We start from the raw sequence: 16,459 nt of genomic DNA on the forward strand, positions 1-16,459 counted from the left end.
CCCTCTGCCCCTACTCTATATTCATTCATTCTCTCTCTCTCTCTCTCTCTCTCTCTCTCTCTCTCCCCCCCCCCCTCAAATAAAATCTTTAATAAAAATAAAATAAGGGACACCTGGGTGGCTCAGCAGTTAAGTGTCTGCCTTCAGCTCAGGTCGTGATCCTGAATCAAGTCCCACATCGGGCTCCCTGCAGGGAGCCCGCTTCTCCCTCTATGTCTCTGCCTCTCTCTCTCTGTGTGTGTCTCTCATGAAAAAATAAATCTTTTTTTAAAAAAGACACTTTTATTCTTGTTTTACTAGATGGAAGGTATCTGTGATGCACACAAAATACCTACATACAATTAAAGTTCTTCTAAATGTCTGATGTAGCTAACACTCTAAACCAGGGGTCGGCGGACTGTTCCTGTAAAAGACAGAGTGAAGATGTCCAGCTTTGCAGAACATGGTGGCAGACGCGGCCATGTATCTCTTCCACTGCAGTGCAGCAGCGTCCATACATAAACAAGTGAAACTGTGTTCCAATATAACTTTAATTACAAAGACAAGTGCCCAATTTGGCCTGAGGGCTGTAGTTTGCCAAGCCCACCCTAAACAAGGAATCTAGTCATACTTCCCAACCTCCATGGCTGCATTGTAGAACTGAGAGCGAAACACAAAATCAACATTTATAAATAGCATGGAGCAGGTATCGACCCACGGTACTTTACAACACTTTACAAGTAGGGAACACATATGGTAATTTGCAGTGTTCTCTACTAAAATAAGAGCATGAGGGGCATCTGGGTGGCTCAGCGGTTTAGCGCCACCTTCAGCCAGGGTATGATCCTGGAGTCCCAGAATCGAGTCCCACGTCGGGCTCCCTGCATGGAGCCTGCTTTTCTCCCTCTGCCTGTGTCTCTGCCTCTCTCTCTCTGTCTCTCATGAGTAAATAAATATTTTAAAAATAAGTAACAAAATAAGAACATGAGTATCAAAAGAGAACTGTGTAAAAGTACTTACCTCATCAATGAAGACATGGGTGAACTCCATCAAACTCTTAGCACTAACAATTTTCTGAAGAAGGACCCCCGTTGTCATATAAATTAACTTGGTGTCTTCTGTTGCTATTTTCTCCAACCCCACCTAGAAGTAGAAAAGGAAAGGAAAAGAGAAAGGAGAAAACTTTCAGGTTTAAGTGGTATGCATTCAACTACCAAAAAAAAAAAAAAAAGGAAAAAAAAAAAAAAAAAAAAACAAAACAAAAAAAAAAAGGCTATTATGTCCATTTTATACTGGAGATAAGAAAGGAATAAAAAATATAGGACCTAATTAAAACTATTGTTCTTGGGGCACCTGGGTGGTTCAGTTGAGCATCTGACTCTTCATCTCCACTCAGGTCTTGATCTCGGAGTCATGAGTTCAAGCCCTATGGTGGGCTCCACACTGCATGTGGAATCTACTTAAAAATAAAAACAGGGGATCCCTGTGGCTCAGCGGTTTAGCACCTGCCTTTGGCCCGGGGTGCAATCCTGGGGTCCTGGGATCGAGTTCCACATCATTCTCCCTCTGCCTCTCTATGTGTGTCTCTCTCATGAATAAATAAATATTTTTTTAAAAATAAACAAAAACTGTTCTCAAGTGGATTTTTTCCTTCTCTTTTTTAGGGGTGGGAAGAATGTGGCTTTTCTAGTCATATCTTATTCTCTGTACTGTTTTTACATTAAGATGACAGTGTATGGAGATACCCACATACGAAATTTTAAATGTCTGAGAATTCTCACTTCTTTCCTGTTCAACTAAGAAAGAAACAGAAATTATCAAGAAATTCAGTTTCACTATTTTGGGGGCACCTGGATGGATCAGGCAGTTGAGTATCCCAACTCCTGGTCTTGACTCAGGACCTTGAGATCAAGCTACATATCAGGCTTCATGCTCAGCAGGGAGTCTCCTTTGTCCCTCTCCCTCTACCCCTACCCCCTCTCCCTGCATGCACTCCTGCACGCTCAAGTGTGCTCTCTCTCGAATGGATAAATTTTTTTTAATTGGCTAAGAAATTCAGTTTCACTATTTTTAAAATTACACCACAGTTCTGCTCTGAAAGCAATTGGTTACACTTCCATTTCTGCCAAAAATAACCACATTCTGTCATTAACTTACATGGAACGAAAAGTTCACAAGGAGGGAGACAGCTCGCTCTCAAACTCACCTGATAACCTACCAGACCACCTAATGTCCAGGCCCGCTCTCTACTGATCCACCTGGCAATACTGCTGGCTCCAATCTTCCGAGGCTGGGTCACCACAATGTTGCAGTAGGCAGAGCGCTGAATGTAATGATCCAGGATGTATTGTGGGAGCTGAGTACTTTTACCACTACCCGTGGCACCATGTATAATCACCACAGAATTACTTTCTATCAGAGAAATAACCTAGAATTTAAAAAAAAGAATCTTTTGAAATGGCCACAAAATTAACAATGACATACAATATTATCTATAAGCCAAAAACTTTACCTTGGGAGGATATTCAGGTTATTACCTAACCATATCAATATCATAAAAGAGAGTAAGAAGGCTACAAATGACTGCGACTGTGAAAATCAATCTGACTGATGAGCACAGGAACTGCTAACAGCTACAGAAATCCAGACTGGGTCAGCTGCAGGGCTCCACACCTCTACATCTCCATCTAAAAATGCAAATACTTGGGGTACCTGGGTGGCTTAGCCGGTTCAGCAGCTGCCTTTGGCTCAGGTCATGATCTCAGTGTCCTAGGATCAAGCCCCCATTGGGCTGCCTGCTCAATGGGGAATCTGCTTCTCCCTCCACCCTTCCCCCTATTTGTATTTTCTCTCTCTCAATATTTAAAATAAAATGAAAACATTCAAAGATTTTTTTTCATTCAAATATTTCTATAGCTCTTGCTAAGTCTAAATGCCTATTATTTTAAAATTTTGTAATGAACCTATGTAATTGTCCTAAGAAATATGAAAGCACTGCTGTTACTACCCTCAGGTGGCTTTAAAATTTCATTTGAGGGGCACCTGGGTGGCTCAGGTTGTAATCCCAGGCTCCTGGGGAACAAATCCCACATCAGGGGCCATAGGAGGCCTACTTCTCTCTCTGCCCCTCGGTGTCTCTCATGAATAAATATAATCTTTAAAAAAAATAGTCTTAAAAAAATTTCATTTGAAGTTATGCAGATACATTTTCAAACAATTAACTTCCACTGTTCCACTTACAGACTGTATGGAGCATTTTTAAAACTACAATCCAATTCCTACCCACCACTCCCTGACTCCATCCTAAATTTATCTAAGCTCTCATCTCTCTGGCAATTGCTATGGTTAGAGAATTAACAAATTAATTAGAGTATAGGCCTCTAAAACGTAATAAAGATCTATGGGGACGCCAGGGTGGCTCAGCGGTTGAGCGTCTGCCTTCAGTTCAGGACACTATCCTGGAGTCCCAGGATTGAGTCCCACATCAGACTCCCTGCATGGAGCCTGCTTCTCCCTCTGCCTATGTCTCTTGCCTCTTTCTCTGTGTCTCTCATGAATAAATTAAAAATAATAAAAAAAAGATCTACGAAAGTTGTATGGTTCACTAAAACAAAAAACTTAAATTTGGAACATTAATGGTTTAGTTTTATCTGCAATTGATCCTTCCGCTAACATATTAAAGGTTTCAACATACTCATTTCTGACCTGGTTTAATAACATGTAATTAGGGGCACCTGAGGTGGTTCAGTCAGTTAAGCATCTGCCTCTGGTTCAGGTTATGATTTCAGGGTCCTGGGATAGAGCCCCGAGTTGGGCTCCATGCTGAGTGGGGAGCCTGTTTCTCCCTCTCCTCCCTTTTTGTGTTCTCTCTCTCTCTCATATAAATGAATAATATATTTTAAAAAGAATAACAACGTGTAACTAATTAAAAACGTTATCCTGCTGCAATATCTGGCCCAGTGCTGTTCAAAAAAGTGATATGTCAATGACTGATCAATTAAAGGGCCAGTAGAATGCTAAAGAGAACTGTGGCAAGGGGGCATTATTACTTTATAAAAAGACTTGGCAGTGAGTTTTTTCAAGAAGCTGCTCTCCCAGAGACAGCACATGTTTACATATAGCTATCTCAGAGGAGGGAAAGCTGAACTGAAAACAGAGCCAAAAGGAAGACCAGCAACATGGTTATTTTGCAGCCCAGGCACTTGCCCCTCTGTCTGCTGTGGAGTCTGGCACATGCCAGGTGTTTGCCTGGCACCTTGTCACTTTCAAACTATAACCCCAAAAGGTTGGACCTCAGACATTTATTCAAAGAGAAAACTTATAATGTGACAAAAATAATTTTACCTCTTCTTTACATCGATTTATAGGCAAATCAGGGTATTTATAATGTGTCTCTGGGATGCATGTCATATTGTTTAATTTAGTCGAAGCTGGCCTCGGACCTGTATTCAGACAAAAGAAATGCAATGTTATTAAGTATCTGAAAAAGGAAAAGGTAAACCACCCAAAGTTATGTCTAATCTATATACAGCATATACACGTATACACAAACAAATGCAGAAGTACATTCTACAGGCTAATACTGAAAGCATGGTAACCAGAAAATTCCCTCAGTATCCACTATCAATCATTTATGCAAGCTGTGCACACTCTTACACTTCCATCACAGCCATCAACCTGGTAGGCTCAGCACCATCTTCTAGATTAAAAACCTGCCAAAAAAAGGGCTGGGGGGAGGAGGAACGCCTTGGTAGCTCAGTGGTTAAGTGCCTCCTTGGGCCCAGGGTGTGATTCTGGATTGAGTCCCACATCAGGCTCCAGGCAGAGAGCCTGCTTCTCCTCCTGCCTACATCTCTGCGTCTCTCATGAATAAATAAAAATATTCATTAAAAAAAAAAAGCCTGCGGGAATCCCTGGGTAGCGCAGTGGTTTGGCGCCTGCCTTTGGCCCAGGGCGCAATCCTGGAGACCTGGGATCGAGTCCCGCGTCGGGCTCCCGGTGCATGGAGCCTGCTTCTCCCTCTGCCTATGTCTCTGCCTCTCTCTCTGTGTGACTATCATAAAGAAATAAAAATTTAAAAAAAAAAGCCTGCAAAGAACAGTAACTGTCACTTAGTAATGTGAAAATTAGTAAAATGATGCCTTTTAGAATGGCATCAGGAGCGCTCACTCCCACCACTCACTGACCACTGCAGACCCCACAGGAAGATGTGCCCCTTACTCCTGGACACACTGCTACCATCCCAGCAGGAGGAAGGAAGGTTTTCTCCTGCCCTGGCAACAGCCCAGCCAATGGGAGACTGTCCCAGCCCAGCCAATGACAGATGGTCCAGCCAGCCAATGAGTGACTGCCTCAGCCCAGCCAATGAAAAACCTCTACATGCAGGAGTTCCCAGCTTCCTCAATGGACTTTCTGTTTACAACACCCCCCACCTACCCCATAAAAGAGCCTCCTGTGCTTTGTTCTCAGGACTGTAGGTGGTTTTCCCATCACTCATCCTGGATGGGAATTCTGTAATTCCTGGATACATCCATGTTTTGCTGGTGAGATAACTGGCAGTTTTATTTTTTTAAGGTTAATAAATAAAGAACAAACTTTTATTTGAAATTTCAATATAGTGCACCAATTTGTTAAGTGCTAGTTCCTTACTACTATAATAAACTGGTGGTAGACACCAAATACCACTTACAAAGTACAGGTATCCTGAAAAGGAGCAACCTGACTCTGATAAAGATACACAATACAGCACTCTGACCACTAGCATCCTCCTGTAAATGCATCCCCTTCTCTCCAGCAATGCTATAAATTCTGGACCTCAAGGCATCACCTGACAAACTGACACGTCATCAAAATTCATGGGATACAAATTTTTATTGGGAAATAAGTTTTTACTTCCTAAACACTCTTTCAAGGCTCCCATCTCTTCAAAATTTAGCACACACTCCCTTTCCTCAGATCTTCCCCAATGCCCCCCTCCTCTTCCCTTTCCCTCCCAGCCCTTCATTTCTCTGCCCCAGCATCTCCTCCCCTCCTGTGTTCTACCACCATCCTTTCCCACCTGACACATATTGTGTCATAAGTAGTCTAATCATAAATAATTTAAATAGAGCTATTCTCCCATTTTTTAATCAAGATGTGTAGTACTTGTTCCAAATTTTAAAAACAGAGAAGCCACATCTGTTAAAATCTCTCAGAGCAAAGGTAGCTCTTTGGTGGACAACAGCACTCTTCCTAGGGCACCAGAAGTCACGGCCACAGGACACTCCTAGTCCTGCCCTCAACTGCTCTCTGATCTTCTGCTCAGTACAACTGGCTGCCAGACTCTCAAAAACATGCATTCTTCTTCCATTCTCCTATCTCACTTTCCTCCCAACAATCTTCTCAGCTTTTAAAGAACACTCACTAATGCCCTGCTGTTTTCCCAAGTGGCTCACCTACACCTGGTCCCACCCCTCCAGAAGGCTCTCTCAACGAAGGAGTCCTTAGAATTAACAACACTACCTGACAAATTTGAGTTGGAGCAAAATTCAATGTCTTGGATAGTTCCTAATTTAAAAATGGTTCCAACAGTTCTTTTATTATTTAAAACTCTGAATGGTGGCTGGGTATCCAGACCAACCCACAAAGGTAAGAACTGAGATATTTACAAAAATGGAAAAATAAACACCTTCCCATGCTTGATGCTGGTAAGTTTATCAATCAGTAATAGGCCTTTTTAAATATAATATAGGAGAGAAATGAGAATCCACACAGCAGCCGGGGCTACTGAGCCAGGATGCCATTGCAAGATGTAAGAACAAGCAGTAGGGAGAGTGGGATTGACAAATGCAGGAGGAGCTCTACAAAGAAGCGCTAAGGTGACAAAGACTCTAAGAATTACAAAAAGGCAGCAGCTATGTAGTTTGTGAAGAGACTTTTAAGTCTCACTGTACTGTGCTTCTAGCCTAGCCATTACTTTGACAACATTGATGTAACTTACATTCCTTGATTACATGCATTCTGAAGGCTGCTACCTAAAAGACAGAAATCTGACAAGAAAAAACTTCTGAAAGTCTTAAATCTATTGTCTAAACCCGAGTCCTTCCTCCACGGAATATAAACACATTGGATGTTTCTAGGTCACTGGCTGAAGCACACCCAGCACAAATCATGTCCTGCCTCCACATCGACCGCCAGAGGGGGACAGGAAACCAAACAGGGAAACATTCACTGCCATGTGGCTCTTTTATCTGTGCATCAGCAACAAAACCAAAGGGAGGTGACCAGGAAAAGCATCATGGTTAATTTCTCAAAGAAAAGGAAATGGATAATTTAGAGCAAGCCAGCAACCTACAAAGGGCAAAGTTAATCCAAAAATGTCACGAATAAATTAATTTTTTAAAAAGCAAAAGTGTCATAAAAACTACCTTAAGCCCAAAATTCACAATTTTTATTTTCCTATTATAATTTTATCCTGTTATTAACATTAAAATATTTTAGGGGCACCTTGGTGGCTCAGTGGTGGAGTGTCTGCCTTCTGCTCAGGTAGTGATCCCGGGGTCTTAGGATTGAGTCCCACATCAGGCTCCCCACAGGAAGCCTGCTTTCTCCCTCTGCCTCTGCCTCTCTTTCTCTCATGAACAACAAAAAAAATTTTTTTTAAGATTTTATTTATTTATTCATGAGAGAGACAGAGAGAGGCAGAGACACAGAGGAGAAGCAGGCTCCATGCAGGGAGCCTGACGTGGGACTCGATCCCGGGACCCCAGGATCACACCCTAGGCCGAAGGCAGGCACCAAACCACCGAGCCACCCAGGGATCCCCCAAACAAAATATTTTTAAAAAATTAAAATATTTCACATGAACAGAAAAAAACTGAAAACATAAAAATTGCTAGTTTCTCTTCACTAAGTCACTCTACTATAGTCCCATCAAGCATATACAAAAATCTAACAAAAAAATTCTGCAGTTATCCAAACAGTATGTACTGGATTTGAACTGTGAAATATAACATTTCTTTACTTAAAACTTAGACACTATACGTTACACAAAATAAGTTTTATTACTGCATTACTGATTTAACCATGAAATTAAATCTTCAAAATAAGTCACCATATATCACTTTTTTCAAGTACTGACTGGCATTCTGAATACAAAATTAAACATAACGGGTTTCCCTTTGCAGTTATTATATATTTCATACAAGCCATTCTCTTAAAATCAGAAGAAAAGCTAGGAGTAGGATAAAAACAACTAAAAATATCACGTGAAAAAGGAAGTAGCATTTAATCATAAGCTGAAGACATCATCCCAGGACAACTCAAAACTGTTGTAGGAAAGCAAAAAAAATGCTGCAGGAGTCCACAATCTGAGATCAAGCTCAACCAATTCAGAAATGCCATCAGATCTCAATTTTTTAAAAAGATTTTATTTATTCATGAGACACAGAAAGAAAGAGGCAGAGACACAGGCCGAGGGAGAAGCAGGCTCCTCAAAGGGAGCCTAATGTGGGACCCGATCCCAGGACCCCAGGATCACGACCTGAGCAGAAGGCAGATGCTCAACCACTGAGCTACCCAGGCGTCCCTAGATCTCAATTTTTTAAAAACAACATACCTTTAACTATCTATATAAAACAATTCTAATGCAATTTATAGAAACTCAGTGAGTGTGCATTCTTGGATTTATATTTAGAAATAATTTTTTAAACTTAAATTCAATTAATTAACACATAGTATATTAGTTTCAAAGATAGAGTTCAGTGATTCATCAGTCTTATATAACATCCAGTGCTCATTATATCACTCACGCTCTCCTTCATGCCCATCACACCTAGTTACCCCACACCACCCCCATCCCCCTTCCAGTAACCCGTTTTTTTCCTAGAGTTATTAAGAGTCTCCTGTGGTTTTTTCTCCCTCTCTAATTTCATCGTTTTATTTTTTCCTCCCTTCCCCTATGATCCTCTATTTTGTTTCTTAAGTTCCATATAAGAGTGAGTTCGTGATAACTGTCTTTCTCCAACTTATTTCACTTAACATAATGCCCTCTAGTTCCATCCACATTGTTACTAATGGCAAGATTTCAATTTTTTGGTGGCTAAGTAATATTCCATTGTATATATACACCATGTCTTTAATCTTTATCCATTCATCTATGAATGGACATCTGGGCTCTTTCCATAGTTTGGCTATTGTAGACACTGCTACTATGAACACCAGGGTGCATGTGCCCCTTCGGATCACTACATCTGTATCTTTGAAGTAAATACACATAGTGCAGTTGCTGAGTCATAGGGTAGTTCTATTTTCAACTTTTTTTTTTTAATTTTTATTTATTGATGATAGTCAGAGAGAGAGAGAGAGAGAGGCAGAGACACAGGCAGAGGGAGAAGCAGGCTCCATGCACCGGGAGCCCGATGTGGGATTCGATCCCGGGTCTCCAGGATCACGCCCTGGGCCAAAGGCAGGCGCCAAACCGCTGCGCCACCCAGGGATCCCTATTTTCAACTTTTTGAGGAACTTCCATACTGTTTTCCAGAGTGGTTGCACCAGTTTGCATTCCCACCAACAGTGGAAGAGGATTCCCTAGAAATAATTTTTAAAACACTTTTATATAGATGGAAGTAATATCTGTATCACATCAAAATCAAAAGTACTTTGAAACTAAGTATTTTATAACTGGATATAATCCATGGTGCATGACTGGTTCTGGAGGTATGGGTGTGACCTCCTGGCTCTATCTAATACAGACCAACCCAGAGACAGACACAGCTGTGTGTACACACACATGTACCGTATTAACCTCATCTCTCTTCCCCAATGCTCCAGAGGCACCTCAAAACCTGGAGCAGCACCTTCCTACCTCCCATGGCCCCAGATCCAACCCATCACCATACCCTGTGCACTCCATCCCATGCCCACCCATCCCCCCACCCCCACAGCCCGACTGCCATCAGTCATCACCACCAAGTCTCTTGCTGGGCAAGACCACCCCTCTTAACTCTCATCCGTTTGCTCTGACCCCCTCTCAAATAGGACAACAATGGTCTTCCCAAAACACGGATTTAATCATATGACATCCTCCTCCTCCATTCACACTTATCCCAGGATTAACCTAGAACCTTTTTTTGTTTTTTAAAGACTTAAGAGAGAGAATAAGCAGGGGGAGGGACAGAAGGAGAGGGGGAGAAGCAGACTCCCCACTGAGCAGGGGACACCACCCCTCTGCAAATGCGGGGCTCGATTCCAGGACCCTAAGATCATGACTTAAGCGAAAGGCAGATGCTTCACCAACTGAGCCACCCAGGCACCCCTAACCTAGAACCTTTAATGGCTTCCCACTACTCTGAGTATCAACACCAAAATTCCTAGCTATGGCCCACAGCCTCTGTCATTGGCCATGCCTCTGTCTCATCCAGCCCCATCCAGTACAGCCGAGGTAGTTCTCTACTACTCCTGCAATAAACTAAGTGGCTTAAAACAACACACTCTCTCTTACAGTTGTGAAAGACAGAAGTCCAAAACCCATCTCACTGGGCTAAGCACAAGGTGCTACATGGATGTTTCCTGCATCTGAAACATGGTTCTGAAAAGAATCTGTTCCCATACCTTTTCAGCCTCTAAAAGCCACCTGCATTCCTTGGCTTGTGGGCCCATTTCTCACATCACTCCAACCTATGGCTTCCAGTGTCAGATCTCCTACTGACTTAGATCCTCCTGCCTCCCTTGTTTGAGAACCCTGTAATGTCACTGGGGCCCCCAAGGCAATCTCCCCATCCCCCCATCCCAGCTTCTATGTTCCTTTTATCCTTGAAGGTATTGGAGTCACATATTCAGGGGATCCAGATGTAAACTTCTTGGGAGGGGGTGCTATTACCCAGCCTACAACTAACCATGCCCAGGCCGCCCACCTCCACTCTAGATTCCCCAGCAACAATGTCTGCTTAAGGGATGGAGCACCAGGCCTCCTCATCACAGACCCTCTTTACATATTCTCTCTACCCAGATCTTCACACTGCCCAGGTAACTTCTATAATCCTTCAGCTCTAGGCTCCGCTGTTACTTTCTGATATATCAGCTCATATCAGAAACCCCTGTCTCAGGCCCCCATAGAGCTGTCTTTCAGAGCATTTATTTCCAAAAGCATTTATTTGTGTAACTACATGATTAATTGATAATCTCTGTGATTGGAGGGATCAGTTCTTATTACTTATCATATTCCCAAAACCTCACACAGTCCCTGGGACACACCGTGACAAATACTGGTCACTAAATGAATCCTCTGAATGTAGTCAAAGCTGTAATTTATGTGACTGCCTGCTGAAAAACTCCCGAAATATAAAGATGCCAGAGACAGAGAAAGCAAATAGCAGTTCCAAATATTAATCCAAATTAAAAGTTACTAGAGCAGACACTTCAAACTGCAGGCATTCATTGGTAACCCAGCTACTTTCAGACAATGGCAATCCCATATGGCATACTCCAGGACCGCCAGGTGGTATGTCCCAGGGTCAGTACATATGGGTGTAACCAGAAGGATCACATTACACAGTCATCTGAAAACTAATACAATTCCCCAAATGGCAAGATTAGATGATGGATATCTTTGCACAATAACACATATGGCTATTTCACGCTTCTACAGAAGATTTTACTCCACTACACATCCTCTGTCCACTGACATTTAAGAAACCTCCAAGTCTTCCCCTAGACAAGCAGTGAAATAATCAACACTCTTACATGTACAACTCTGTACTTTTCTTAATGTAGGTAAAAACTGGATCAAGGGGCACACACATTTTGAACTATCACTTCTGGTGATAAGTGTACTGGACTTGTCAGACAAATATTCCTCCTGAGGGCAACTAAGCAGTAGAGAAAATATACAACAAAGGGCACTTAGTGAGGGAACACCGTAATGAGGATGCCTACATAAGGTTAAGAACACAGAGATGAAGGCAAAGAACTCAAGGGACTTTTGCTTTAAGGGGAAACATAAGCAATGAGAAATCAACTTGAATACAGTATAGTGACCCAAACAATGAGAAAACAAAACTAAATGAGACAGTGGGGCACAGATAATGGCTCAGGATTTTTCCAGAACTGGTGAAAGATACAAATATTCTGTACTGTCAAGAAACCCAAATAAATCCCAAGGAAACAGATTAATGTACTATTATGTATGGACTATAATTTGCAATTTTTAAAAAGGCTAAAAAAGGAAAGGAAAATACTCCTCTAACTTCAACTTCTGCCCCAGAGTCTGAGAAGTACATAACGTAGAAAAACAGGAGACAGTACTTAATAAACTGATAGAAAGTTTATGAGAAGGCAACAAATCAAAAGTTGACTTCTGTCATACAAATAGAGCTTGATGCTAATAAGGTAACTAGCTGAGAAAAAAAAAAAACTGCATACTCACAGAAAATAAGCAGCTAATCCAACACTGAACAGTTATACCCAAGGCACGTGGCAGGTCAGGGGAACAGGTATTAGGAAGAAAATTTTTACTTTATACATTCATTATTTAAAAATTTAATGCATTTGTTGTTTTAAAAAACTATAATCATTTTTAAATAAAAATTTTAGGTAATTCTAGAGGGGCACCTAGCTGGGTCAATTGGTGGAGCATGCAACTCTTGATCTTAGGGTTGTGAGTTCGAGCCCCACACTGAGTGTCAAATAAAATCACTAAAATTTTTTTAATTTTAAGTAGTTTGAATTAATAGTAAGGTAAAGGACTACTATTAGTCTTTCAAAAAAAAAAAGACTATTTAGAAACTGTATTTAAAAGAGAAAAGGGATCCCTGGGTGACTCAGCGGTTTAGCACCTGCCTTGGGCCCAGGGCATGGTCCTCGAGTCCCGGGATCGAGTCTCACATTGGGCTTCTGCATGGGGCTTGCTTCTCCCTCTGCCTATGTCTCTGTGTCCCTCATGAATAAATAAATAAAATCTTAAAAAAAAAATAAAAGGGAAAAAAATGACTGAGTCCAACATACACTCACCCTCTCAAAAAAAAAATCTTGAACTAGCAATACGAATTCTTTGTTGACCAAAATATTACATTTTTTTTTAAATTTTATTTTATTTATTTATGATAGGCACACAGTGAGAGAGAGAGAGGCAGAGACACAGCCAGAGGGAGAAGCAGGCTCCATGCACCGGGAGCCTGACGTGGGATTCGATCCCGAGTCTCCAGGATCGTGCCCTGGGCCAAAGGCAGGCGCCAAACCGCTGCGCCACCCAGGGATCCCCAAAATATTACATTTCTTAAAGACTTTAAAGAATGTTTTAATTTGTGAATAACTCATGCAGCATACTTTACAATATTTAAAGATACCCACTTACCTGGCCTGCTGGGTGACTGATCACTGCCATACATATCAAATTCTTGCGCTTCAAGCTGTCTGTATTTGTTAATATACTCCATTTCTGAGCTCTTCCGGCTAAGCGGTCTGCAAAGAATATTCAGTGTTAGTATACTGCTTCTGAAAACTCAAGAAACCCCATGTGCCAGAAGAATTTTTGAATAGTTCCTTTTACATTAAGTCATAGAAGAAAACATGCAAATGGTCAATCAGCAAATGAAAATATGCTCCATTCCACATCTACTCACCACTTAGGTGCAAATTAAAATAGTGAGAAACCAATTTCCTGCTTCAGAGTGGCAGAAAGAAGGAATATTGTCAGATCACAGCGGAGAGTGGCAAATGAGAAGACCCTTTGGTATCCTATTTTTATTTATTTTTTTAAATTTTTATTTATTTATGATAGAGAGAGAGAGAGAGAGAGGGGCAGAGACATGGGCAGAGGGAGAAGCAGGCTCCATGCCCTGGGAGCCTGACGCGGGACTTGATCCCAGGTCTCCAGGATCGCGCCCTGGGCCAAAGGCAGGCGCCAAACCGCTGCGCCACCCAGGGATCCCCTCCTTTGGTATCCTAAAGGGCAATCTGCCCGTATCTGAGCCACACTTTCCCCTCAATGTCTTCAGTAGAGCAGTATTTCAACATATAGACAAGGAAGCACATGCACAGACATGCATGGAGGCATTTATTTATTCAGCAAAGATTTATCGAACACTCAGCACATGCAAGGCACTGCTGGAGACACTAGAGATACAGCAGGAAACAAAATGAAGTCCTTGACCTCATGAAACCATCACTCTAGTGGAGAAGACATAACAGATACACATACTTAGTGATATGGAGGAAAAATGTAAAAGGCAAGGGTATAAAGGACTCTAGGGAGGAAGAGTACCTTTTCATAAAGTTTGTGATAGTTAAAACCTGAAAACAAATGTCCAAGGGAGGGCTAGGCTAAACTACGGCACACTCCTACTTAGTTTGTATCTTTTTAAGGACTGCCATGGCTATATTCATACTAATAGGTAAAAATGTCCAAGATGTTAAAAAAAATAAAAGACAACTGCAGCATGATATGCAAAATATACTGTCAATTATAATGTTTGCATTATCAATATCTAATTTAATTGCTGTCAGAGAAAAAAACCATACAGTATCAGTCCTTGAACTATGAGATTTACTTTAATAAAATGCTATTTGCATTAAATCATACTTTTGCCTGATATTCATAGCTGATAGCATTCTTTTGGTTACCGTTTACCTGACACACACTCGTTAATACATTCAACAAATTAATAATTATGGGCTGTCTCCATGCCTGGTGCTGTCCTAAGTACCTGGGACAAAGCAGCTGCCAGGGGCACTTGGAGGGCTCAATCAACTAAGCATCTGACTCCTGATTTTGGCTGAGGTCACATCTCAGCATTCTGGGATCGAGTCCTGTGTGGGACTCCATGCTGGGCACAGAGCTTGCTTGAGGTTCTCTCTCCCCCTAAGAAGCTGGCCAACTATCCTCACGGACTTATTACTGTCTAGTTGGGAAAAGAAAGTAAAACACAGTATGTTAGAGATAAGTCCAGAGAGAGTAACATGGCCAGGAGGAGAGATGGGGGGAGGATGGCTGTGATGCTAATATGATGATAGAGTGACATTAAAGCAAAGATCAGGGATGCCTGGGTGGCTCAGTGGTTGAGAGTCCAACTTCGGCTCAGGTTGTGATCCTGGGGTCCAGGGATCGAGTCCCACATCGGGCTCCCTTCATGGAGCCTGCTTCTCCTTCTGCCTGTGTCTCTGCGCCCCCCCATGAATAAATAAAACAAAATCTTTTAAAAAAATAAAGCAAAAATCAGAAGGAAGCAAAAGAGGGGGGCCGTGCAGCCCTCTGAGGGGAAAGTCCTCTGATGGAGAATATTGGAAAGCCCTGAGGCAAGTATGCCAGAAGAGTCAGGAGGCACAGGGGGCCTGGAAGAAAGGTGAGGAGGCAGGCTGCAGGCTGGCACAAATTATAAAGATTTTGGCTTTTGCTCTGAAATGGGTTTTAAGCAGGGACACAGAAATAGCAAGATCAAACTATTTTAATAGGATGCCCCAGAGCAGCTGAAGCAGGGTGAGGTGACGGGGGCAGACACAGCAGAAGCAGGGAGACCACCTAACACAGCAGCACAACAACCAAGGCCAGAGACAATGACAAGGCTTGGACAAGAGTGGCAGCAGGTAAGGGGGAGCCACTGAAGTATGCTGGCATTCTAGAGCTGGGTATGAGAAAACAAGAGTCAAGAAAGATTCCCTGGTTCCCACTGCTGGGAAGACCAAACACACACACTGCACCTCACGAAATGAAGCTATAAAGCCAGGACAGAACATGTGGGCTGTTGTTGGGAGTCTCTGAAAGCACAGTAAGGGGAAGACAGGGGAGGAAGACCAGAATTCAGAGCACCAGCAGGCAAACCAGGGGCACCCTGCCACTGTTTACCTCTGCCATCCGCTCGTGGCAAATGCAGACACAGGCCCTGGTGCCAAGAGAGCACCCCAGAAGTGCCTTGGTGCCTCGGAGAGCAAGAAAGGATCTTTTCTCCTTTCTCTCATGTTCCAGGGGTCAGTAAGAGCCTCAAACTCTAAGGAGGGGAAATACTCTCTCCAAGAGGATAGGGTGGACCCTCACTGCCTTCTTTCCTCCTGGGTCTTCCCACTGCTTCAGGCCCAGATGTGAATGCAGGCAATTGCACGGGCAGCAAACGTGTAGTAGAGCAGAGAAATAAAACCCCAGGCCTCTGGCCAGAGGACCAAAAAGGGGAGCTGCCTCCGGGACAGGAAAGAAATCGAAACCCCCCCCCCCCCCCCGGACACACACACACACAAAGGCCATCCATAAGCTACTGGACTCACTCCAAGGCTGTGCAAGCATGTGCTGACTCCAACAGCTCATCAGGAACTGAGAACTCAGGGCTCAGCCAGAGAATGGCCAGCAGGTGGCAGCGGGCAGGACGGACCCAGATGGCACTGCAATCAATGGCTCTGAAAACCCGAGACACCTCGAACCCCACAGGTAGGCTGGTGAGAACTTGCCGTCTAAACACAGCTGCTCAGGATCCCTGGGTGGCACAGCGGTTTGGCGCCTGCCTTTGGCCCAGGGCGC

The 16,459-nt window shown here is 42.8% G+C and overlaps 1 protein-coding gene across 1 annotated transcript in view; it reads right to left on the reverse strand.

Moving 5' to 3' along the window:
- TDRD9 (tudor domain containing 9) overlaps nt 1-16,459 on the reverse strand; it is a 109,078-nt gene that overhangs the window by 77,873 nt on the left and 14,746 nt on the right. The window contains exons 2-6 of the mRNA XM_041759113.1: nt 16,210-16,338; nt 13,310-13,416; nt 4,324-4,421; nt 2,186-2,407; nt 1,000-1,122 (exon numbers count right to left, since the gene is read on the reverse strand). Coding sequence (XP_041615047.1) covers nt 1,000-1,122; nt 2,186-2,407; nt 4,324-4,421; nt 13,310-13,416; nt 16,210-16,338 — 679 coding nt within the window. The remainder of the gene's footprint in view (nt 1-999; nt 1,123-2,185; nt 2,408-4,323; nt 4,422-13,309; nt 13,417-16,209; nt 16,339-16,459) is intronic.

Source organism: Vulpes lagopus, chromosome 6 (genome assembly GCF_018345385.1).
Source record: "Vulpes lagopus strain Blue_001 chromosome 6, ASM1834538v1, whole genome shotgun sequence".
NCBI lineage: Eukaryota > Metazoa > Chordata > Mammalia > Carnivora > Canidae > Vulpes > Vulpes lagopus.